The sequence below is a fragment of the Lontra canadensis genome, unplaced genomic scaffold, assembly GCF_010015895.1.
Source record: "Lontra canadensis isolate GAN:19392208 unplaced genomic scaffold, GSC_riverotter_1.0 scaffold2, whole genome shotgun sequence".
Lineage (NCBI taxonomy): Eukaryota > Metazoa > Chordata > Mammalia > Carnivora > Mustelidae > Lontra > Lontra canadensis.
The window spans coordinates 48209054-48233525 of record NW_022630996.1 but is presented as its reverse complement, the minus strand read 5'-3'; the positions used below and the strand labels follow the sequence as shown (position 1 = coordinate 48233525).

Sequence of the window (24472 nt, the reverse complement as noted above, 5' to 3'; positions counted from 1 at the left end):
TATGGGAAATAATGGCATTTGATTTATTCAGTCAATACTACTGTTTTGGCTTACTAGCTGATAATATATATATATATATATATACACACACACACACACACACACACACACACACACACACACAAGAAAAGAAAAGACAGTATCTGATTAAGGGTATTCTGTAGGCAAAGTGTGTAGAGATCAAGGAAATTTCTCCAAGTTGAGCTGGCTCTTCAGTGATGAGTTACACACAGATGAGAGGAGGAGAGAAAGCAGATGGAAAGAAGGGCACAAGCAAATGTATCACATTTGTTCTTTACAACCATTTGTTGGGCTTTACTTTGTCCTCACATTGTGCTTAAGTAGATATGTACATTTTTCCATGTATTTACCGTAACTTCAAGTATCATTATCCCCAGTTCACAGAAAAAGAATGGAGACTCAGAGACATTAAAGTACACGTCTGAGATGACACTGGTGACAGAGAGAGAAATAGAATTCAAACTCCCAGATCTGTTATCCAATGCACTCTCCATAAGGAAAACCAATCTAGGACAGCAGTTTGACAGTATAGCATTTGGGGGCTTGGATTACCAGCCAAGTCATTTGAGCATTATCATTTGCACATGTTAAGGGGATTTTTGGAGGAGAAACTAGAAGATGGATGATGGGTAATATTTAGACCTGGTTGATTAGATTGAGATATACAAAGAAATGCTCTACTGGCAATTTGTGGTTGAGAATTAGATCTAGAAAAGGAGAGTAGTGATGGAGAGTTCAGTCTTTACTTGGTGAATGGATGTAACTATGACAGTGAAAAGATACACTCATGGACAATGTTTGCAGAGGGAGGGTGGAGTGTTGAGGGCAGAAATATTGGGAGAAACCATATTTCTCAGGTAAAGGAGCTAAAGGAGCTGGCTAGGAGATTCAGAGGAGGAGAGGATGGAGGAGAACTTAACAGTGTGATGGCACAAGGCCAGTTAAGGAAAGAGTTTCATAAAGCCGGGGGTGGGGAGGCTAATGATACAGAAAACCAGAGTATCATTCAAGAGATATTCTATAAGTGAATGTATTTAAATGATACATCTGTTTATGTACAATTTTCTTCATTTGTTTATGCTAAGAATAAACAAAAAAGTTGTATGCTTTTTTTGCATTAAAAATTGCCCCGAAATTAAGCCGCTAAGATAGCCATCTTCTTATTATTTTTTATTTATTGCCTGTCTCTCCCACACTAAAAAGTTAGCATATTCTTGCATAATATAGTCACACACAACCAGTTGGACCATTTATTCCTAAAGATGCTGCTACCTCCATTTTTTCAGTCAGAAACAAAAACTTCAGTAGACCCAATTATTTGATTGAATCAACCAGCTGAAATGGTAAGTGTCCTAAGAACCTGCTTTTTCTTATGTGTTCAGTGATGATGACAGTTGAAATTCACCAGAGTTCTCCTATTAATACGCTTTGTTTTAATCCCAGGAGCTGAAAAGTTATTTTCCATTGAGAATCATGGCCTCTTAAATCTAGTTCTCTGGTTGTTTGAACATAACCCAAGTCTTTTTGTTTAATAATATACTGTCTCAGATCCTCTATTCAAATCAAGCCTTGCACTTTGGAGTAGTAGGTAATAAAGAGGCAAGTACCACACAGAAAACTCTCCTCATTATTTGACTTAATAAATAATGTCATGATTAATGTAAAGACCTAATTATAAAGAAAATCCAATGTGCTTAGGGAACATTTTATTATCTTTAGAAACGTAAGTCCAAAGGTACTTATGTATCATTTTGCAAATGATTGTTTCCAGAGAGCTGCCTATTATCAATATAACCTAAACTATATCAGTATAACCTAAACTACTCATCTCTGTGTTGGCTTTTTACTCTATAATTTATCATAAGAGTAACCAAAATGATAGTAATGAGGTTTGATCTTAAATATGAGTAAAATAGTTTCCTTTAAGACTGTAGTTTGGGAGAGCCAGAACATGGTTCCATTTGAGAAATCTTCCTAATATAGGAAAAAGTCTTTTATTTATTTATTTATGGAAAAAGTCTTTTGTGATTCCAGAAATAACAGTTACTTAATTTATATTGAGTATGGCACCTTTTTATGAGTATTTAAGTATTGAGCTGGGACCCCCGTTTCGAAAGCATCTTGGATAACCCACTGACATAAATTCACTGTGTGAGAGCCCTTCTTGAAAGTGCATTTCATGAGGACTAGTGAGAAAAGGGAGGTTGGAATGCATCCCAGGGCAGGGAAGAGGTGAAAGGGCAGGTTGAAACGCTACTTCTTCTACTATTTCATGGAAGCCCAAACCTGGAACACCAATGTACTCTATTATTTTTATACCTGTTTGTTTTATTGATAAACAAAATAAACTGGATCTGTTTTGCTTGGTTTTTGGTAGGCTTAAATCATTGACTACTGTGAAATTGTAAGAGATATCAAGAAATCAATCCAAATGGCAGGGCATGAAGGAATCTTCAGATTTTGTAGTCAGACAGCACTTAGACCTCAGTTGAGGGACTTATTTTAAATACAGAGTCTGGGTCTCATCTCAGGGATTTGGATTCTAACTTGATTGAGAGTTAGGCTTAGGAATCTGCATTTTAATAAATACCCATATGATTATGTTTAGCCAGAGGTTAACCTTTAAGAGATACTGACTTAGTCCAAGGCCTTTATGTGATCCTTAGAGAAATAAAAACATAGACATGAGAATTTGCTTTACCCAGCATGTCAGAGAACTTGAACTATAATTTATATTATAATATCCACTATAATTTTTTATTAAGGTTCTCCAAATTCATAATCATTGGTACCACATTGGTGCTGTCACTGATGCTTTACACAACTGACTAGGTAATCTTTTCTGGTAACTTCTTTAGGCAGTAAGAATCAGCAAATGTCTTGGGAGGATTTAAGCAGCTGGCAGAGAACATCTGGCTATTTCTTCAGAGGAATAATATCTCTTTAATGAATTTAAGGTTGAAAGTACGATGAGTTACACAGCTCTTTTGAGACATAATGGTTATGATAAAAGCCATATTCCTTTAATAGTTACTTTAAATTTCTATGTCATCTATTATTAGGTAATTTGGGGTACCTAGTCGCTTTTTTTCCTGAAGCTATAACACTTATGACAGGATTAAGAAAAATGCCACTGTTTACATCATAATAAAATTCCCACATTTTTAAGCTCTAGGGCTGGCTGTTAATATCTAGATCCTGAAGTTGTAACTGTTTTTGGTGAATTTGAACGGAAACTTTAAGGGAGGGGCAGTAGACCCAATAGCTGCTTATCCCAAGTGTATTCCAGTTTGACTTCTAGCCTGGTGCATCTGTGATTATCTTTAGTCTGAAAATCAGTGGCCTAATCCCATTACAGACTCTTGTTGAAAGATGTCTGTGACCTCCCAGTTCTAATAATTCTAGAATTACCAACAGATTATGCTCCTTCATTTGTTCTCATACATACCCGCTAATCCTAAAAGTCCTAGCAACTCCTCTTTATCTTTGATCTACCCATACTGAATCTGGCCTCTGCTTACGTCACTCTCTGAATATTCCAGTCTTGTGTCTTTCAGGTTCCTTAAGTGCCTGCAAGTGTTTGACCTAAAATGCTACCACCTTCCCTGAAATATTCTGTCTTTGCAATGCTGAAGTTTTTATAGTATTTTCTGTAAGTTGGATAGTGAGCCTCATTAACGAAGAAACTGCCTTAAAATTCAAGACTTCTAGCATGATCAAAGGAAAGCTCCTTTTTCACTTCCCACAATTCCAACTTGGGAAAACAGGAAAAATGCAAGATAAAAGCCATGATGCATTATGCGCTGGAATATTTAATTTTCTTCTCCAAGGGATGATAGTTATATTCAAGTATCTGATGGATTTATGAGGTAGTTCATATTTTCATCTACCTTTACTTCATTCAATGGTTTTTTAATGGCAAGTGGGACTGATATCCTATAGACCAAAACCACTTTGATAATAGATATTTATTTATATATATATTTTTAATAGGATACTTAAAATGAAACCTTTCTGGGTCCACATTGGCAAATTTAATCATGGCATTTGTAAATATTATATAGAATCCTGGCCAGGTTTGCACCACAGACCTTCTGCCACACTGTTGATGGGCTACTTCTTAAAGAGCGACTCTTTTGGGCTTTTTAGATTCTTACGGATTTTGCCAAATGCTGTTTTCATTTATAAATGTTCTATAAGTATTTCAATTAAATGGTGATTTATTTTAAAAATCAGCAATAACAAATGTGTAACAGAAACCAAGTATTTACAGAATTCTTAATCTTTAACAAATACTTTCAGAGCCATTTCATATTTGTTTAACATATAATTGCTCCTTAATTTAATCTAAATTAAATGGTTGCTTGAAACCTGTAATTTAGAGAATTCCTGATTCTCTTTTTATAGTAGGAAAAATGAGAAATCATCAGTTTGGCCCCGAGGGTAGATACTTATCTTTTAAAATTAGGTATTTTTGCCTTGAAATGAAAAACCTGGGTCATTTCGGAATTGGAATTCCAAGGAGTGTTTTTGGCAATGAGTTACATGTCCTCATATTCCTTAGAAGAGAATTATTTGGTTTTCTACCACTTAACAAACCTTTAAAATTTAGCTGATACTCATGATGATCTATCATCTCTCTTGTTTATAGGCATCTATTTGTGGAAAATATATACATTGAGACTCAGTAGTGGAGGTTTTGTTGTTTGAAGTAAAGACCAGATTACTTTTGGGACTATGTGTTAGGTACTGTGCTCATTGAAAATATCAATTAAAAAAAAAAATAGTCATGAAGTAACCACAAAGTAGGACAAACTACTAGATCAACTTTTTGGCAATGGTAGCTATAAATATTGCCATGGCCATCATTATCTGAGCAGAATTTGGGGAATACTGCCATGAATTAATGCTATACTGAAGTTGAAATGCAAGCTTAGTTCCACAGCTTAGTTAGTTTGAAAAGAAATTATGTGGTTTTTTTGGTGGGGATGAGTGAGAAGAAGGAAGTGATAGTGATGGGGGTGGAAATATATTTCTTTTCAAATTGATAATATCAGAAAAACCAAAGTTGATATTTCTTTTTCTGAAAATTAGTTTTCATTAATGTAAATAAAAACTTGAGTAGGAATACAAGTGATAAATTTTCATTAAAAATTGATTACCAATAGTCATACACAATGAATATAAGTGTGTATAAGCTTATTTCTATGGTACTAATACATTAAACTAGTTCTTCAGTATTATTTGGGTTTAAACCCAGGCAAGTGGTTTAAAGTACAAGTCCCGGATTCAACAAGCCAGTATCTTATTGCAATTTTGCCATTGATTGTGTTGTTTGGGCAAGTTAATTTCTTTATAATTCATTCTCCCATTAGGGTAGTTATATGATCAATAAGTGAGATAATAATGTATTTCACATAAATAGCATGTTGCCTGGTGATGTTAGCTTTCACTAATATCAGTTAATAAATGATATGAGGGACTATCTTTGTTGTACTCCGAACTATATCCTCATTAGCCAGCACAGTTCTTGTCACATAGCAGCTTCTCAACAAATATTTCTGAAATGAATGGATCAGCTGTACTTATTTTATTTAGTCCTCTAGAAGACATGGCATTCTAGTTTCACTTTTTATAAAAATAAATTAATGAAATTCATTATGGATATTGTACTATGTGAAAAACAGTCTGTGACAAGAAGACTTGACTTTTCTCTTTGGTCTGTTCCGTTTCTTTGAACCTGAACTTCTTTCATAGGTATTCCTCCTTACTGGTTTTTTAAATGATTTTCTACTTACACTGGCCACAGTTTTGTTTTGTATTGTTTTGCTTTTCCCGCAGTTTTTTTTTTTTTAAGTTCTTAGAGAAAGGAAAATAGATATTCTATAGTAGGTGTATTTTAAGAACATAACATCTTTCAGTGCCTTGCAATTCTTCACTTTTCTCCAAAAATTGCTCTCCAGGACATGCGTACCTCATTTTATTATATTTCACTGTATTGTACTTAGCAGATAATGTGAAATTACAACTTGATGATTTGTGACAACCTACTATCAAGTATATTGATGCCATTTTCCTAACAGCATATGCTTATTTCATGTTCCTGTGTCATATTTTGGTAATACTCACAATTTTTTCAACCATTTCATTATTATATTTGTTGTGATCTGTGGTCAGAGGCCTTTGATGTTAACTATTATAATTGTTTTGGGGCACCACGAACAGCACCCATATAAAGTGGCTAACTTAACTGATAAATGTATGGGTTCTGACTGTGCCATCCATGGCCATTCTCCCATCGTTCCCCCTCTCCTCAAGCCTCCCTATTCCTTGAGACACGATGATATTGAAATTAGACCAGCTACTAACCCTACGATGGCCTCCAGGTGTTCAAGTGAACGGAAGAGTTGCCATCTCTCAGAAACTTAGAATGATTAAGCATAGTTAAGGAGGCATGTTGAAAGCCAAGGTAAGGCAGAAGTTAGGCCTCTTGTGCCAAACTGTTGGCCAAGTTGTGAATGCAAAGGAAAAGTTCTTGAAGGAAATTAAAAGTGCTACTCGACTAAAAGCGTGAATGATAAGAAAGCGAGACTGCCTTATTGCTGATACGGAGAACATTGTAGTGCTCTGGATAGATCACACCAGCCACAACGTTCCCTGAAGTCAGAGCCACAGCAAGACTAACTGTCTTCAATACTGTGAAGACTGAGGGAGGTGAGGAAGCGGCAGAAGAAAAGTGGGAAGATAGCAGGGGTTTGTTCGTGAGGTTTAAGGCAGGAGGCCATCTCCCTAACACGAAAGCTCAAGGTGGAGCAGCAACAACTGATGTGGAAGCGGCAGCAACTTCAGAAGATGGAGCTAAGATAATTAATGAAGGCGGCTGCCCTGAACAGTAGATTTGCAACGTACACGAAACAGCCTTCTTTTGGAGGATGATGCCACCTAGCACTTTCATAGCTGGAGAGGGGAAATCAGTGCCTGGCTTCAAAGCTTCAAAGGACCGGTGGACTCTCTGGTGAGGAGCCAATGTAGTGGGTGACTTTAAGTTGAAGCCAGCACTCACCTGCCATTCTGAAAATCCTAGAGCCCTTCAGAATTATGCTAAATCTGCTCTACCTGTGCTCTCTAAGTGGAACAACAAAGCCTGGCTGGCAGCACATCTGTTTACAACATGGTTTACTGAATACTTTAAGCCCACTGTTGAGACCTAGTGCTCAGAAGGAGAGATTCCTTTAGAAACATGACTGCTCATTGACAGTGCTCCTGGTCACCCAAGAGCTCTGACGGAAATGTACAACAAAGTGGATGTTGTTTTCATGGCTACTAACACAGCATCCATCCTGCAGTCTGTAGATCAAGGAGTAAATTCAACTCTCATGTCTTCTTGTTTAAGAAATACCTTTCACAAGGCTGCCACTGCCATAAATCGTGGTTTCTCTGATGAATCTCGGCAGTGTAATTGGAAACCTTCTAGAAGGGTTGCCCCGCTCTACATGCCATTAAGAACATTGTGATTTGAGGGAAGACATCAAAATACCAACATTCACAGGGGTTTGGATGAAGTCAATTCCAGCCCTCTTGGAAGACTCTGAGGGGTTCAAGACATCAGTGGGGGAAGTAACTACAGATGTAGAAATAGCAGGAGCACTGGAACTAGATGTGGAGCCCGAAGATGGGACTGAATTGATGCAGTCTCACGATAAAACTTGATGGATGAGGAGGGCCTTCTTATGGATGAGCAAAGAAAGTGATTTCTTGAGATGGAATCCTCTCCTGGTGAGGAGGCTGTGAAGATTGTTGAAACGACAACAAAGGATTCAGAATATTACATAAACTTAGTTGGTAAAGCAGCCACGGGGTTTGAGAAGACTGACTCCAGTTTTGAAAGAAGTTCTCCTGTGGGGAAAATGCTATCAAACACCACATGCTGCAGGGAAATCCATTTGCAAAAGGACGAGCCCGTCGATGCAACTAATTTCACCGTTGTCTTATTTTAAGAAATTGCCAAACCACCCAACCTTCAGTAACCATCATGCCCATCAGTCAGCAGCCATCAACATCTAGGTAAAGACCCTCCACCAGCAAAACGGTAATGCCTTGCTGAGAGCTCAGTTGGTCGTTAGCATTTTTTGACAACGAAGTGTTTTTAATTAAGGTATGTACACTGTGTTTTTAGATGAAATGCTATTATTGCCCACTTAATAGACTACAGTTTAGTGTAAAAATAACTTTAATGTGTACTGGAAAACTAAAAAGTTCATTTGACTTGCTTTATTGTAGTGGTCTTGAACCAAACCCACAATATCTCCAAGGTATGCCTTTATCATCCTAGACTCTAATTCCACACAGTTGGGTATTATGGTCTAAGAACAGGGACTCCGCAGTGAGAGGGTTCAAATCCTACCTGTACTTTTTACCTTGTACAATGTGTCTAACCTCTCTGTGTTTGTTTTGTTATGTCTACAGTGACAAAACGGTAAATACTTCTTTTGTCTATGTGTGTGTTGAGAAGGGGTGGGGGAGTTGAGCATTAAATAAGTTTTAAAGTATTTATCACAGAGCCTATCCTGTAATAAGTCTTATCTAAATTAGCTATCATCACACGTTCATCCAGATCCATAAAGTCAGCTTTGTATCTCTCTACTATTTATATATCAGCCATTAAATTAACATGAGAGTTCCCAGCACTTTATGAGAAATGGATATACAAAACCAGGCAAGACAGTGCCCCTGTTTATACCCTGGTAGGATAAACTCACGAATTAAGGAGTATATAGAGATCAATATGTATAAGGTGGCATGTAGAAATAATTCTACATTTCACAGAGGGTTTAGGATGTTGCTTGTGCTGAATTTAAAAGACGAGTAGGTGTTGACTGAACATGGACAGGTTATTTCATCAGCACAAGCTCATAAATATTGTGGACAACATTTAATTCATCAAATTGTATAGCTCATAATCTCTAAATCAAGGGAAGATTAAATGTGGGTCAATGGTAGAAGATGGGGTTGGAAAGAGAAACCATGTCTTAACGGCCTTGTATTTATTTAATCCTGAAGGTTGTAAAAAGTTAATGACAGGTGGATGGGTGGCTGGCATTTTGAGCTCCCTGCTGTATGTGAGTGAGCCTAGAGTTTTCTGGTGTTATGCTTTCTTATCTCTATGATCAGAATCTTCTCCTAACTTGTATACTCTTTCAGGCATGTAAGACCTCCCAGACTTCTTAAATACAAGATATATTAATTAGAAAAGCCTTGCAGTATCCAGCTAGGTGTGGCCAGTGATCATACCTCTTTAACAGAGCCCTTGGTTCTTTAGAAGAGTCCACAATTCTAGAAATCACTCTGCTTGAGAAAGGTCCCCTAATCTACATAAATTTAGGCTCACCCAGGAGTGGAGTTCTCACATTCTTTTAAATAGAATGACCCCCAGATTTTGGCTTTGGTTCAGGCTAATAAGGGAAATCTGCATCAGTGACTTGATTTGAAGAATCTCATCACAACTGAAAACTGATCACAACCTTATTGTTTCCCAACAACTCACCTTCCCCAGATCCAATAGACAGTTTATTCAAGCGTTATCAAGTTAACTGTCTTACTCCTCAGCTACTAACACTTGGCATTTACTTGAGAAAAGAGGTGAAGAACTGGTGAAAACAGTTGAATACTTTGGGCACGTGGTGACACACATTGGTTACCTTGTCTTCTAAGTGATAAGTAAAGATACCTTTTTTTTTTATTTTTTTTTTTTCACTTATTTTGAACAGGCAGTAATCTAAGTGGAACGGGCAGTAATCTAAGACTCTAAAGCCTGAGATGAGTCCTAACATTACTATATTCTAGTTGTGTGACCTGGGAAAAGTTACTCAACTTCTCTTTGTGTGCTCCTCTATACAACGTTTTATATTCTTGTAGCTACCTCATGAGGTTGCTGTGAGGATTGAATGAAACATCTCTGCAAAGTCCAAGGACTTGCACAGGATAAATATTTTAGGATGTCTAATTGTTGTAGTTTCAACTTTCTTAGACTTGAGGTACTTTCAGAGATATTTGAAAACTTAGTAGCTTAAAACACCACCCATTTATTACCTCGTGGTTCTGTAGGTCACAAATCTAGAGAGACACAACTGAGTTCTCTGCTTCAGGTCTCGCAAGACTGATATCGGCCAAGCTGGCTCCTTATTCTGAAGATTCTAATGGAAGAGTCTTCTTCTGATTTCATTCAGGTTGCTGGCTGAAATTGAGTCTTTTTTTTTTTTTTTTTAGATTTTATTTATTTATTTGCCAGGGAGAGACACAGCGAGAGAGGGGACACAAGCCAGGGGGAATGGGAGAGGGAGAAGCAGGCTTCCTGCTGAGCAAGGAGCCGATGTGGGACTTGATACCAGGACCCTGGGATCATGACCTGAACCAAAGGCCGATGCTTAACGACTGAGCCACCCAGGCACCCCTGAAATTCAGTCTTTTGAAGTTACAGAATTAAAATCCCCATTTCCTTGCTGACTAAAAGTTACCATCATTCCATTTTACATGATGCCCTCCATTTTCAAACCAATAATGATACATCAGAGTCTTTCTTATTCTTCAGATCTATCTCTCCAGTTTCCTTTTACGGGAGCAGCTGGAGAAAACTCTTTGCTTTGAAAGGGTTCATATGATTAAGTTATATATCCACCCCCTTTCTGCTCAACACTGTCCCATATTTACTTTTGGTTTATTTATTCAACTTAAAAATCCTTTTACCATACCACAGGAATATATAATACACATAGGTTCTACCCACACTCAAAGAGAAAGGGATTACAAAAAGGTAAGAGTCATTAGAGTTATTGGGAGTTATTCTGAGAATTTTGCTTACCTTACTAATTTCAGTGCAATCAAGTACACTTGAATATATTCATTCCAAATTCACTCATTTTTATCGATAGATAAATACTGTACACCTACCATGTACTAAGCTGTATGTTAGATTTGTAAGTGTCAGTCAAACAGTAAACAAAAATTTATTGTTTTTAAATAAGTTTTAAAAAGCAGGATTGTCTAGAAACATCAGTTGCTGTCCACCAGACTTATTTTTGCAGTCCCTATTTTGTTTACTGGAACTATGATATGAATGATCCTTTGTAAGCATAATTGACTATTCTAGAACTAGACTTAATAGTTGAAAAACTAAATAAATGAAAAACATACCATCTAGGTGATATTGCCTATTTATCTAATAGAACTGTTAAATAATTGAGAGGGTTAATGGCCTAGAGTGAGGAAGTAATAGTTAACTGATACTGCCTACGTGTTAAGTACTAGATGGATGCATTTTACATACATTATTTCTCTGAAACTAACCAACATTACTATTCCTGCATCAGAAATGAAAAGCTAAAGCAAAGATAGACAAATGTATAACACATAAATATTTGAGTATGTCCTGTTGTCTTCTGAGTTTCTCTTAGCAGATGTATATCTTCCAACTCTTAAGTTTTGTTAAAAAACTATTTATAACAATTATCTTTCTCATGTTAAATTTTATTTATCTCTACTTGCCTCTCAGATTTTAGTTTCTTGGAGTCAGGAACTGTATGTTATTAATCTATGTATTTCCCTAGCTATTACAGTATGAGCTCAGTAAATACGGGTTGAATTTGAGTAGTGCAAACTACTGTAATGGGATCATCATTGCTTAGCATGAGTCTGTTCCGCTCTTGTTCCATCCCACTTGGCCAGTTATGCATGAGCATTGGTGAGAGGATAGATCCCATGTGTTTAATGCATTATCTAAAACAGCAGTAAAAACTAGTGATTGGCAAATCAAATTAAAATTGGGGTTTGGCAAAAAAAAAAAAAAAAAAAAATTGTTGAGGGGTAGGAAGAAATGGCTCTATGATGTCCAAAAGCATTTTCTAGTGACTTTTTTTTTTCCTTCACTGGTTTTTTATTTGTGATTTTAAGGGAAATTTAATCCACATGTTTCTGGTTTGTTTACATTTAACACACCAAAGCAGTGATTTGTAAAAGCAATTTAGTGTCTAGGAACTCTTTTTAAAGTTCCTTTTGAAGTAAAGATCATGTCTGAAAATATGGGCAGTATTAATATCTATCGAGTTGGCTGAATGGTAAGAAACACTCACTGAGAGCTTTGGGTTCTCAACCCAACTATATTGTCAACTGTTACCTCTATAATTCACCTTCCTGGATCTTAGTTTCCTCATCCTTAAAATGAAAAGTCTGGAATAAATAATCTTAAAATTCATTTCTTGTTCTAAAATTCCATGATTAAAATCTTATATTAAAAAAAGATTAAAAACTGCTATGTGCCAGTCTCTGTTTGATGTATGGTACTTATTTTTTTTTATGTGCCTTTTTATGACTAGATACTCGTTTCAAATCTGTGAGGTAAGATATTCCTTAGTTATATTTACAGGTGAAAAAAACAGATTCACATATCTATTTGAAATACTAAATTTATATATAAAACTGTGGCACATAGTAGGAATTTAGTAAATAATTATTGATTTGTAGGTTGATTATAGATGGAGAGATGGATGGGTGGATAGATGATGGATGGATGGAGGGATGGATGGATAGTCAAAATGCCAGTCAACCGTTTTGCTATCTTATTTGCAGGAATTCTTCAAGATAAATGTTTTCCAATTTTGTTTTTCAGAAATAATGGCATTGAAGTTTTTATATTGTCTCAGATTTTAAGATATAAAACAACTATTCTTTTTTTTTTTTTTTTTCCAAAAGATACCGAGAGTATAAACTTATCTCCTGGACTGTCTTTGACTGGAATAGTTGAAAGTACCTTCTTTAAAACATATGCAATATTTATAGGGCTGCTTAGAATAAGCCAACTGAAAGATTTAATGATAATAATCTCCATATTTCTTCTAAAATTGATTTCCGGTTTCAGTGAACTTGGAGAGAGTCTGAGGACATCAAATAAAGATCTTAACATAAAATGAATCTTCAGAATATGTTCATAAATTTACATTTTAAACATGACCAGAAAATATATATATTTGCCCATTATTAAGGTAATACTTTAATGAAAATTTTTCATTTGCATGAAATAAACCTTTTTGGCTACAGATGAAAGGATTTTATGGTAGCGACAATGGTTTTGTGAGTTAAATGATCCCAACATCATCAGGAACGAATCACAAGTGCCTACCATATGAATTACAGCACCATGAGTCTTAAAAAGGTATTTCTGTGGAAAGCATTCTTCCCATCTGTAACAATCAGATTCTGCTTTGAAGTCCTGCTAGAGTCTCACAATACATGAGACATCCACATGCTACCCAAACTTCTCTCTCAACTTGAGTTTGACTGCATTTTCCCAAAGAACAATATGGCAACTTAATGATGAAGGGGTTTAGAGAGGAAAATGGCTACAGTTTCTCTAATTATACTTAACTGTGTATGAATTCTTCAGTGATCTTTTCTAGACTTAACTATAGAAATTATGCCAGTAGATATGCAGAATTAAATTTCAAGTTAAAATGGGACAAAATTGTGTCTCCTTTGATCCCTATGATATTGAATCTGCAATGAGGTCTTCAAAAACATTTCAGGCCCAAATGAAACTAAAGTGTTAAAAAATGAATGAGTAACACTAAAGTTAAAAAATGAATAAACTTTTTAACTATATCAGAGTTACAAAAATTATGTAAATCAATAACATAATAGGTTGTCACTATTTCAAAGACGCTGTCAGTACTCTACTACCTCTCCTGAACGGATATGGGGGTGAGGATTGCCTCTGTCATCTGGTTGGTTTTTTTTTACTTGAAGCTTTCCTCAGCAGAAAAAAAAATAATTGTGGAGAAACACTTGCAGTGGGAGACTGATATCAGTAAAGTTAAGAGATTAATATAAGTAGAAATAAAATTACTTGTCTAATCAATCACTTTGTGTCGTGTGTGTGTGCGCGCACGCGCATGCGTGTGTCTATCTGTCTGTCTGTATAAACAGACAGTCTGTCTTTATAACCAAGTGAATCATGACCCAGGTACGTTCTCTGGCAGTTGGTTGCTGATTCTAGAGTCTAATCTATTACAGGATGGCAAAATAGCAATGGTAACTAAATTGTGGGTTGGAGAGAGTTCCTCAGTGTACAACAGAATTCTCTCCATCTTAACTTCCCTAGAGAATTCCAATTCAGTAGTTTTGTAATTTCATAAAAGAAACAGATAATCTGGGAGTATATCTCATTTCCCTGGGCTTTGATAATAATTTTCAGTTATCCACAATAGGCATTGCTGAATACATCTAAACAAATGAAGTATATGTAGAGTTTGGGAACTTTGTTCTTGTTTTTCCTTTATATGCTTTACTATTAATGTTTATCTCATCACTGATAAGAAAAGCTAAAAAAAGGAGAGAAACGTTGACGGTGAAAAGAAAGGTCTCTTTCCATTATAAAATAATATATAATAACACTGGTGTCAAATAAATGCTATGAAGTAGCTACTTTAACCATACAAGAGGATATTATTTGCAATCATATACAAAGCTAAAAACCTAGTAACAACTTAAATATCTAAAAACAGAGTATTGTTGTTATATTAATACATTGAAAATAATATTGTAAAGGACTTAAAAAATGTTTCCCACTGCAGACATTTGTGAGTTTAAGTTAAAAAAAGTTATAATATGATACTGCTTTATTTTTAAAATAAAACAACAAACATGAAATACCACAAAGTAGAATTGGCTAATCTTTGGTTGGTAGGACTATGAATTTATAATTGTATATATTACAATTATTTTACTACTATTTTATTTATTTATTATTAAATAATACATTTATATAATATATAACAACATATATATAAAATACTATTTTATTTACTATTTATTCATTATTTTCTATTATTTTCCAAATTTTCTACAATGAACTTGTATTAATTTTGGTGTTCAAAACAGTTTTTTTATGGAAATTAAAATAAAGCTACTTAGTGTTTCATTTCACTACCACTATACTCTGGGAACTATTTGGGAAACATTAGACAGAAGTGTTTGAGACATACTTTTGAAGAATGAATCCTTTTTTGACCTATAACTTGGTTATTAAATACACTTTAATCATATTGTTTAATTGTTCAGACTCCTTTGAGCAACTTTTCATTTCGAACAACTTATCTGAATAAAAATGATGACACAATATGACATATAGCCAGGAGTAATAACCCATAGAATATCAGGAAATAAAATTGAAACTGATAATTTGAACCACAACCATATTTACAACTTACTGTATGGTTCTTTTCAGAAATAATTTATTTGCTTCTAGTAAATCAACAGAACTGAACAGGATTTCTAAGTGAAAATGCTCTTCTAGTTCTCTTCTCAGTGGCATTTCATTGTTGGTACTTACCACTTCAGCTGTTTGGTCATGAAAAGAAATGACTTGTTACAATGTAGCTTCATTCTCATCCTTGTAATTTAATGCTGATTAGATTAAATTAATTTAATTCTTTTTGAAAGAGCCAGGCTGCATACAGGATTCCTTAGTGTAGTAGAAGTAGTATAGTTGTGTTAGTACTTTTGTTAATGCCTCATTCTGGAAGACTTCCTCAAGAGTGTAAGGTGCCAAATTTCACTTTGAAAAAATATTACTTACAGAATTCTGTTTTAGTCAGTGCAGTAAGGTAGTGGGGAAGACTGTCAAGTCTCATTTTCAGTGAATATATACCAATTTCAGTAACTAACCTGAGTCTGCCCATATTGCTACTCCACAGGCTCCTCCCTAAGTTCTACCCCCAGTCCCCCCACAAATAATCCAGAAGCTAAGGGTATATATGTAGACCTTAAGAACCTAGTTCTATCTGGTGATACCACTACCACCCTATCTGGTGATGGCTTGGGCCTGAGATGCAGCATGTTATATAGATGCGTTTTTCCACTTGATCACTTCTTTCCCATAGCCCTGACACTCAGGACACTCCAACCCCCTTCTGAAAAGCATTGCTAGTTATGGTCTCAGTAGAATTTTTCAACTGTTCAGGTTAAGTTTATTATAACATGCTGGATGAGCTTTTGTGAAGATAGGAGTAAAAAATACTAAATGCAACTTGCGATTATGCCTATTAAAAATGTTATACACACACACACACACACACACACACACACACCACTGAAACTTTTATCTCACATGCCCTGATAAATAATACCTTGACATTAATAGCCATGCTTGGCTTTTTAAGTACCTCATATATATGTACAACAGTAATGGACACAGTAGAAATCAGGTTAACAAGGCTAAAAAGTTATTCTTGCATTCCTTACTTGGAGTAGAAGAGAGGGCACAGGCCTTATAGAAATTCATTTCTTTATTTCACTTGAATCTTTTGTGCATGCATAATTCAAAAGTTCAGTTGCTTCAGTCTGTGGCTCAAAATCACATGGCTAACATGTGAATGGAAATAAACCCTGTAGGTAGAAGAAAGAGGAATTTGGATAGAGATCAAAGATTAGCTTCATTCCATTCTTTCCTTCCACTTTTTACTATCCCATCTAAATTTGGTATTTTATGGGACTTTTTTTTTTTATTTCCAGGGGAAAGAGTGAACTTAAATCAGATTTGAGGCTTTCTCTTTTTCTAAATCCATGTGATTTGATCTGCTCAGTAATGACTTTAGATAACTGAATGCTCAATTGTTAGGACCCTTTAGGATGAAAGATATGGCATACTGGCTCAATTTATTATTATTGTGTGTTTTAAGTTCTCACTATAGCCCTGGTTTAGAGTATAGTAAAAACTTCTGAATATTTAACAGTATGATTAGCAGAAATAATTTGCCTTTTTGCCTCTAAGTATTCTGAGTATTTCTTGCTTTTTAAATCTTCTGGAATGGAACTCGTTACTATGTGCCATTAGCTTTGAACATTTCTAAGCATTAGATATCAGAACTTTGCATTACACATTTTCTGAAAGCTTAGCATTCTTTTTATAGTAATCATATAAGAATATAGGGAGTTTAGTATGGTCATACTCATTTCTAAGTGGCCCATGAAAAAGACTCTTATTGGTATCATCATGAGGTCCATAAAAAGTGAGGAACATTACAATACTTGAAAAGAGTTTTTATCTAACTTTAAAATACTTTTTAGAATAATTTTTGCCAGCTATTTAGAAACATACAGTAATTATAAAACGACTGTTTTGACTTCTATCAGAATAGTAGCTAAGTGGATAGAATCAACAATGAAGTGCTTCAAGGCAGTGGGGAAGTGAAATCTTATTTTTGGCTAACCTCAAGTGCTAGAGCAGAACTGAAATTCTGGACAGTTACGGTTTATTGGGTGCATATCTCAGTGCATTCCAAAGATTAAGATTATATTATTCTATTGTTCCAAAATTAAAGAAACTAAGTTTGGTTGTGAGGTCTAGTTATTTCAATACTTGATAGGCTTTCATTTAGTTCTATCAACTCTGTTCTGAGAATTCCTTTCTTCTCAAACAAAGACCACAGTGCTTTAAAGAAGAACAGAGATCAGGTTTGAAAGTAGCCCAGGCAGGCTTGCAGAGTGTGCACTTCCATATTCAAGATTATTCTTTCACATTTTTATGGATTTAGAAATATTCTAAATATTGTAAGTACCATACAAATGAAGGAAAATGAAAAAAATTGTTCTTTGTATTGTAGAATAGATAACAAGAAGCTAAAAAATTTGAAAAATGAATGATAAAACTACAGAGACAAAAAAGGTAATCAATTTGCAAGTGTTTGGTGATGGAGAGGAAGGATGAATAGGTGGAGAATGGGATTTTTAGGACAGTGAAACTATACTATATGATACTATAATGGTAGATACATGACATTATACATTTGTCAAACCCCACAGAACCATACAATTCAAAGAGTGAATCCTAACCACTGGCTTTTGTTAACAGTAATATATCAATACTGGCTCATCATTTGTAACGAATGTACCACACTAATGCAAGATATTAGTAATAGAGGAAATGACAGTGAAGTACATGGGAACTCTCTGTACTTTCTGCTCAGTTTTTCTTTAAACCCAAACTGCTCTTAAAAAAATAGTCCATTAATTATTAAAAATATAATTGATTTAAAAATTAAATGTTTATTCCTTGCAAGTTCTTCAGGTATATAAAAAAAGAAAAAAAAATGAAATGCCAGTGCCGGGCCTGTGCTGTGTCTGGGTGTCTTTACTGCAAAGTGAATATGGAGTAAGGTGGACTTCCTTATTGTAAGTTCTTTTGAAGGCTGCTTTCACCTTGTGATCCAGCTTAAAGAAGGGACTAGGACTCCATGATATTCTCAAAGTCTTCTTTCATCAGGTAGTAGGAATCCATAAGAGCAATAATAATCCTGGACTCCTTCTACCCCTTGTGAGGTCATGCATGGGCTGGACAAGTGCATCCCTTTTATGTGATAGATAATCCACATTTACAGTCCTTTTTCTGGAATAAGCTCTGAGACTCAGGTGCAGTGCTAGGTCCTTCACAATACAATCATGTTTGCTGGTAGATGAGTGCTTCCCCGTCAACTTGGGAAGGTAGGAAACTGGGTCATGTACCTCCTCATTAACTCTCCAGGAAGAACACTGGCATAAATAGCCTGTGTGGGCAGAAGACTCCAGTTTTGCTTAGTCTGCATGTGATGGTCCACTAGGTCATCATCACATATGCTATTTGCTGCTCTGCTTAAAAGTATCAGGTGCTTTTTCATGTTACCCCCTGAAGCTGGAAGCTTCACACATAATGTAGTTCTCCTGGACAAAGAGGGGTGCTATTGAATGATCTTGAAAAAAGAGATCTGACTTGTCCACAAGTGACAATTGAGCAGTCTCCTCTCCAGCTACAAACACTTTCCAGGCATCATCAAATGAGCCCAGTCTGATATCCTTTTTGGCTCTGTGAGAATCATCCCTGACCTGGTCATAGCTCAGTGCCATACTTCATGCACACCACATCCTCAGATTGTGTAAAACCTGTCTGATACCTTGATTGGCTCCCAAAATTATTTCATTCATAGCTGGAAGGAGGATCTTCAAACCCTCTTTAAATTCAGTAGACATTATAGCACCCTTAATCTGTTCAATTCAGGGTCTTTGAAAGCGAAGATCAAAGCAATAATGAACCAAAGACTGAATCTTGGGATGATTTCTATCATTGCACATACAAATAATGGGAATTTTTGTATGCTTTATCAGACCAATTAATTCCTGAATTCTTCCCTGTCCTCATTTCCTGACATGCCATCTCCTTCTTCCTTGGTGAGAATATGTTTTGTATTTACTGAATGGGCTGCTCCACTTGACCCATGTTGAGAGGTTGAATAAAAGCTGGTGATATTGGTATTATTCACTGATTCAACAACAATGTCCTTGAAACTATTCTTACTCCAGAGTGTCATTTGCATTCAATTCCACATATCTGTATCCCAATTTCTGACAAACCAGAGACTGGATTCTGAAAACAATGAAGAGTTAAATAAAGATGACACTCAACCTGATGAAGACTCTATGGAAACTGATGCAATGAGCAAGAAAAAAACAAAATCTTCAAAGCCTTCAAAATCAGAAAAAAATAAGTCCAGAAAAGGAAAAAGTTCAAGGAAATGAAACTGTTTTTTACTACTGACAGCCACTTTTTACTCACCCTATTGACCAGTCTAGCTAATCAGATAATGCCTTGTTTTTTCCAGAGGAATCATGTTTTAGCATAATAGGGCAACTCGGTTGTCCCATTATAAATAAATGGTGGTACAGCTAGAGGGATGTAATCAGTAGCCTAACATACACCTCTTGTAGACATTGATAGGACTGCTTGGGTCCTCCTGTCAATCTAATTAGATTATACTTCAAACTGAATGTGTAGAATCAGAAACTATATGTGGGCTTTAGAGTCAGATTTTAGTTAAAATAATATGCCTAGGAACATTGGTACTAAGGCAATTTTTGTAGGCTTAAGAATTACCTTAATGTCCTTTATAGGACTAATGCCAATTTTTTTTAAAGGTACTTACTATTATTTGGTGAAATTTTGTAAGTAAATCACAATACAAAACAAAACAAAAAATGAAATGCCATATTGAACACATAGTTTTATTTATTTTCATTTATCTTTTTTTTTTTTGCACTTGTCCTTGAAATTGGGCACATTGGATGCAATTTTAAAATTTTTCAAATGTTGAATGAGAGATATTTATATTTGGCAGCCTATACATCCTGAAACACTTCTACATGAAAACAGCAAAACTACTTTTTAAATTTATGAATGACTTCCAAAAAGATGAAGGAATGTAAGCAAATACTGTGGCTGTTGGCTGCCCTGGGCTATCACAAAGTCTTCTACTGGCTAGAGCCTGAACATTATTAATAGACTACTGCTGGAAAAGGGAGTCAAATCCTTGGGCCTCTGAAGGGAGAAGTTTTGTTGGAGAAACAGCATAAAGAAAGGAATAAGAAAGGGCCAACTCTAAGAAAAAGGGTTAATGGAAGAGGAAATACTGCTGAATAAAAACAACAAATATATCTTAGCTAGAGCTATAAATAGAGGGAATTGAAAAAGCAATGAAAACAAAAGGGGAAAAAAATCTCATTTTTTACATGATAATTTGTAATCAGGTTTTTAGGGGTCCACATTTACAATAACTGTGCATTAAAAAAGCAAAGTCTCTGCAATCTAAGAATTTAAATTTCTCCTAGTGATAGTATCCCAGCCATCCAGTAGAGGCAAACAAAATCACACCCATTCCAGGTTTCAAAAATAGATATCAAGTTCAGTTCAGTCTTCAAAACTTCTCACATTGGAAGTTCCATATGTATGAGATAGGTAGCTAGATAGATAGATAACAGAGGAGAATTAAGACATCATGAGGATGAATCAGCAGAAACAACAAATAGTGATACTAAGCCATAAAGACTTAAAATAACAGATACAGAATATAAAATAATTATGGGTAAAGAAATAAAAGGAAGAAATAAAACCATGAGCAAAGAGTAAGAAACTATAAAACAACTAAGAAGTTATGAAATCTAACCAAATAGAGCACCTGGAATTCAACAGTATAATCACTGAAATGAAGATACCAATAGAAATGTTAAACAGTAGATTAGACACATGTGGAGAAAGAAAGACTGGAAGGTAGATATGAAATAAAAATACTTATAATTCAGGACAGGAGGAGACAAAAAATATGAAATAAAGCTTAAGAGACATTGAGAATATAATGACCATGACCACATACATCTAATTGAAATTTCAAAATAAGATAATAAATAAATAACTTTAGTTCAATAAATTTGAACACAAATAAATTTCTAGAAAAAAATATAACTTATGAAAATATAGAAAGCATGAGTAGCCCTATAGTTGCTAAAGAAATTCTATCAATAGTTAAAAGTCTTCCTCAAAACCCACAAAACTCAAATGGTTTTCCAGGAGATTTCTACCCAACTTTCTAAAATCATATAATAAAAAAAGGTGATCCTGACCACATCAAATTCAACATGGCCAATACAGGACTGGAAAATTATAGATTAAGCCCATTCATGAACATAGGTGAAAAAAATCCTAAACAAAGCAGTAGTAAAACAATTTCAGCTATGTACAAAATAGATAATTACATCACAATAAAGCTTATTATACTCCATAAATTTCATGATGGCTTAAAATTAGAAATACTAATTAATGTGACTCACAACAACTATGAAATTATAGAAAAAAAATCTCACCTTGGTGTAAACAAATTTAACATCTATTTATAATAAAAGCTTTAATTCAATGTAGAAATAGTAAGGTCCCTCCTAGAACTGAATGACACCACAGTAAGATGCCATTATTCACTCACTTGCTTGGCAAATTGTACCAAACATTGGCAAGGATGTGACTAAATTGGAATTCTTACATACACTGCTTCTCAGAGTAGAGTTTATAGCCTTTTAGAAATAATCTAGTATTATTTAGCAGATTTTAAGCCACAATGGTTTTAGTCTACTGTTGCACATGTGAACCACAGAAGTGCTATAAAAATGTTCTGGAGGCATTATTTTTAATAACAAAGCTTTGGAGTTTTGTAATAAAAATGCAAGTATCTGTCATCAGGAGATTGGGTAAATAAATTCTTTTATACTCATGGCCTACTAGACAGCACAGAACTATAGCTACATTCATCAACAGAGGTGAGCTAACAAGATACTGAATAAAAAGAGCAAGTTGTGAAAATATAAAACCAATTTTATGAAGTTCAAAAAAAAAGGCAAAGGAATTATCAACACAAAGTCAAGATCCTAATTTCCCATAGGGAGGAGGAGGGATATTAATAGAAATACACAAGGGGCTTCAAGAGTATTGCTGACAGGGGCACCTGGGTGGCTCAGTGGGTCAGGCCTCTGCCTTCGGCTCAGGTTTTGATCTCAGCGTCCTGGAATGGAGCCCCACATCAGGCTCTCTACTCAGTGGGGAGCCTGCTTCCCTCTCTCTCTGCCTGCTTCTCTGCCTACTTGTGATCTCTCTGTCAAATAAATAAATAAACTATTTAAAAAGAGTATTGCTGACATTATTTTCCTTAAATTGAAAGGTAAGTGAACAGGTATTTCTCATATCATTATACTTTATAATATATATAGGTGTTATTTATTTTTTACATTTATCAACTATTTTTTTTAAAGATTTTATTTATTTATTTGACAGACAGAGATCACAAGTAGGCAGAGAGGCAGGCAGAGAGAGAGGAGGAAGCAGGCTCCCCACTGGGTGGAGAGCCCAGTGAGTGGCTCAATCCCAGGACCCTGGGATCATGACCTGAGTTGAAGGCAGAGGCTTTAACCCACTGAGCCACCCGGGCGCCCCCATTTATCAACTATTTTATAATCAAAATTATATCTATAAAAATCTAATATGATAAGGGTGCCTGGGTGGCTCAGTGGGTTAAAGCCTCTACCTTTAGCTCAGGTCATGATCCCACTGTCCTGGGATGGAGTCCTGCATCGGGGCTCTCTGCTACGTGGGGAGCCTGCTTTCTCCTCTCTCTCTCTGCCTGCCTCTCTGCCTACTTGTGATCTGTCTGTCAAATAAATAAATAAAGTCTTTAAAAAAAAAAAAAAGCTTCATTTAAAAAAAAACTAATGTGATAGTTAATTAATTTGAGGTGATAGGTAAAAAAAAAAAAAAACAGCTTCCTTTTATAATAAGGTAAGACATGATGGAGACAAGAAACAAAAATCAACCATAGGAAATTATTTACCTTATTAACACTTGCCAAATGCCATCAAATTTTTCATCCAGGTACATATAGAATGTGCTGTGAAAGGCACTACTGTGCATTGGTGAGGAGCCATATCGTTTGGTATAAATTTTGGTTGTTATATTTCTTAGCTGTGGGATCTCAGGTTTTGGTTCCCACAATTGTAAAATGGACAATAATGGAATCTGATTTATTAAGTTATTGTAAGTATTAAATGAATTCGCCCATGGAAGATGCTGAGAAAGGACACACAATAAAAGCTCAATCAATATTAGATTCTAGTAATATTCTCTTTTAATACTTGAAATATTCTGTTTGTGTTATGATAGGCTTTGGTCATTTGACGAAGCAGTTGATGACATTGGCTGATGGACACGTGGTGTTGGCTCTAGAAGGAGGACATGATCTCACAGCCATCTGTGATGCCTCAGAAGCCTGTGTAAATGCCCTTCTAGGAAATGAGGTAAAAAATTAAAAAGTACACAAGAGTAGGGTTAAAGGACTAGGATTATATGCATGCACTTTTTTTTTAATCCCATGTAATCAGAAAGCACAATGTTGCTCTTACAATTTTAAGAGAGAAGGTAAGCTTTTAAGGAGAAGTTTACATGTGCTCCTGTCATATGGTATAACTATTGTCCAGTTAATCTACATATCACTTCCCTCAGTCAGGTTATTCATGAATTCAGTAAATAAGATAACTCTTCGGAGGAGAAATGCTTTGTATATTGACCCAGCTAATAATCATTGAAACACTGAAAAACAGACAACTCAAAATTTCTCCTGAGATTTTCCATAGGATTGTGTTAGCTCAAGGGAGAAAGTAAAGCTTTTAAAATTTTTTTCATCTTTATTGAAATAGAGTTGAAACAATTGTAATACATTTAAAGTGTACAATGTGATGATTTGATATATGTATACATTGTGAAATGATTCCTTCCATGAAATGAAATTAATGCATTCATCACCTCACATACTTTTTGTTTGTACCTTTGTTCTTTTGTTTGGTGAGAACACTTAAATACTACTTTCCTAGCAAATTTTAATTACATAATATAGTATTGTCAACTATAGTCATCATGTTATACATTAGATCCTCAAACCTTATTCATCTTATAACTGAAAGTTTAATTACTTTTATCAACCTCTCCTTATTACCCCCCTTATCTTATTATCTCCTTTTCCCCTCCCCCCCACCCCCAGCCCCTGACAATCACTATTATCCTCTG

The 24472-nt window shown here is 35.2% G+C and overlaps 1 protein-coding gene across 8 annotated transcripts in view; it reads left to right on the top strand.

Annotated features, from left to right (window-relative positions):
- Nucleotides 1-24472, top strand: part of HDAC9 (histone deacetylase 9) — an 856076-nt gene that overhangs the window by 763459 nt on the left and 68145 nt on the right. For all 8 annotated transcript variants that reach the window (XR_004384558.1, XR_004384557.1, XM_032873697.1 and 5 more), the window contains one exon: nt 23573-23706. Coding sequence is in view for 6 of the 8 variants with exons in the window: in XM_032873697.1 (XP_032729588.1) it covers nt 23573-23706 (134 nt within the window). In the remaining 2 variants the exon portion in view is untranslated. The remainder of the gene's footprint in view (nt 1-23572; nt 23707-24472) is intronic.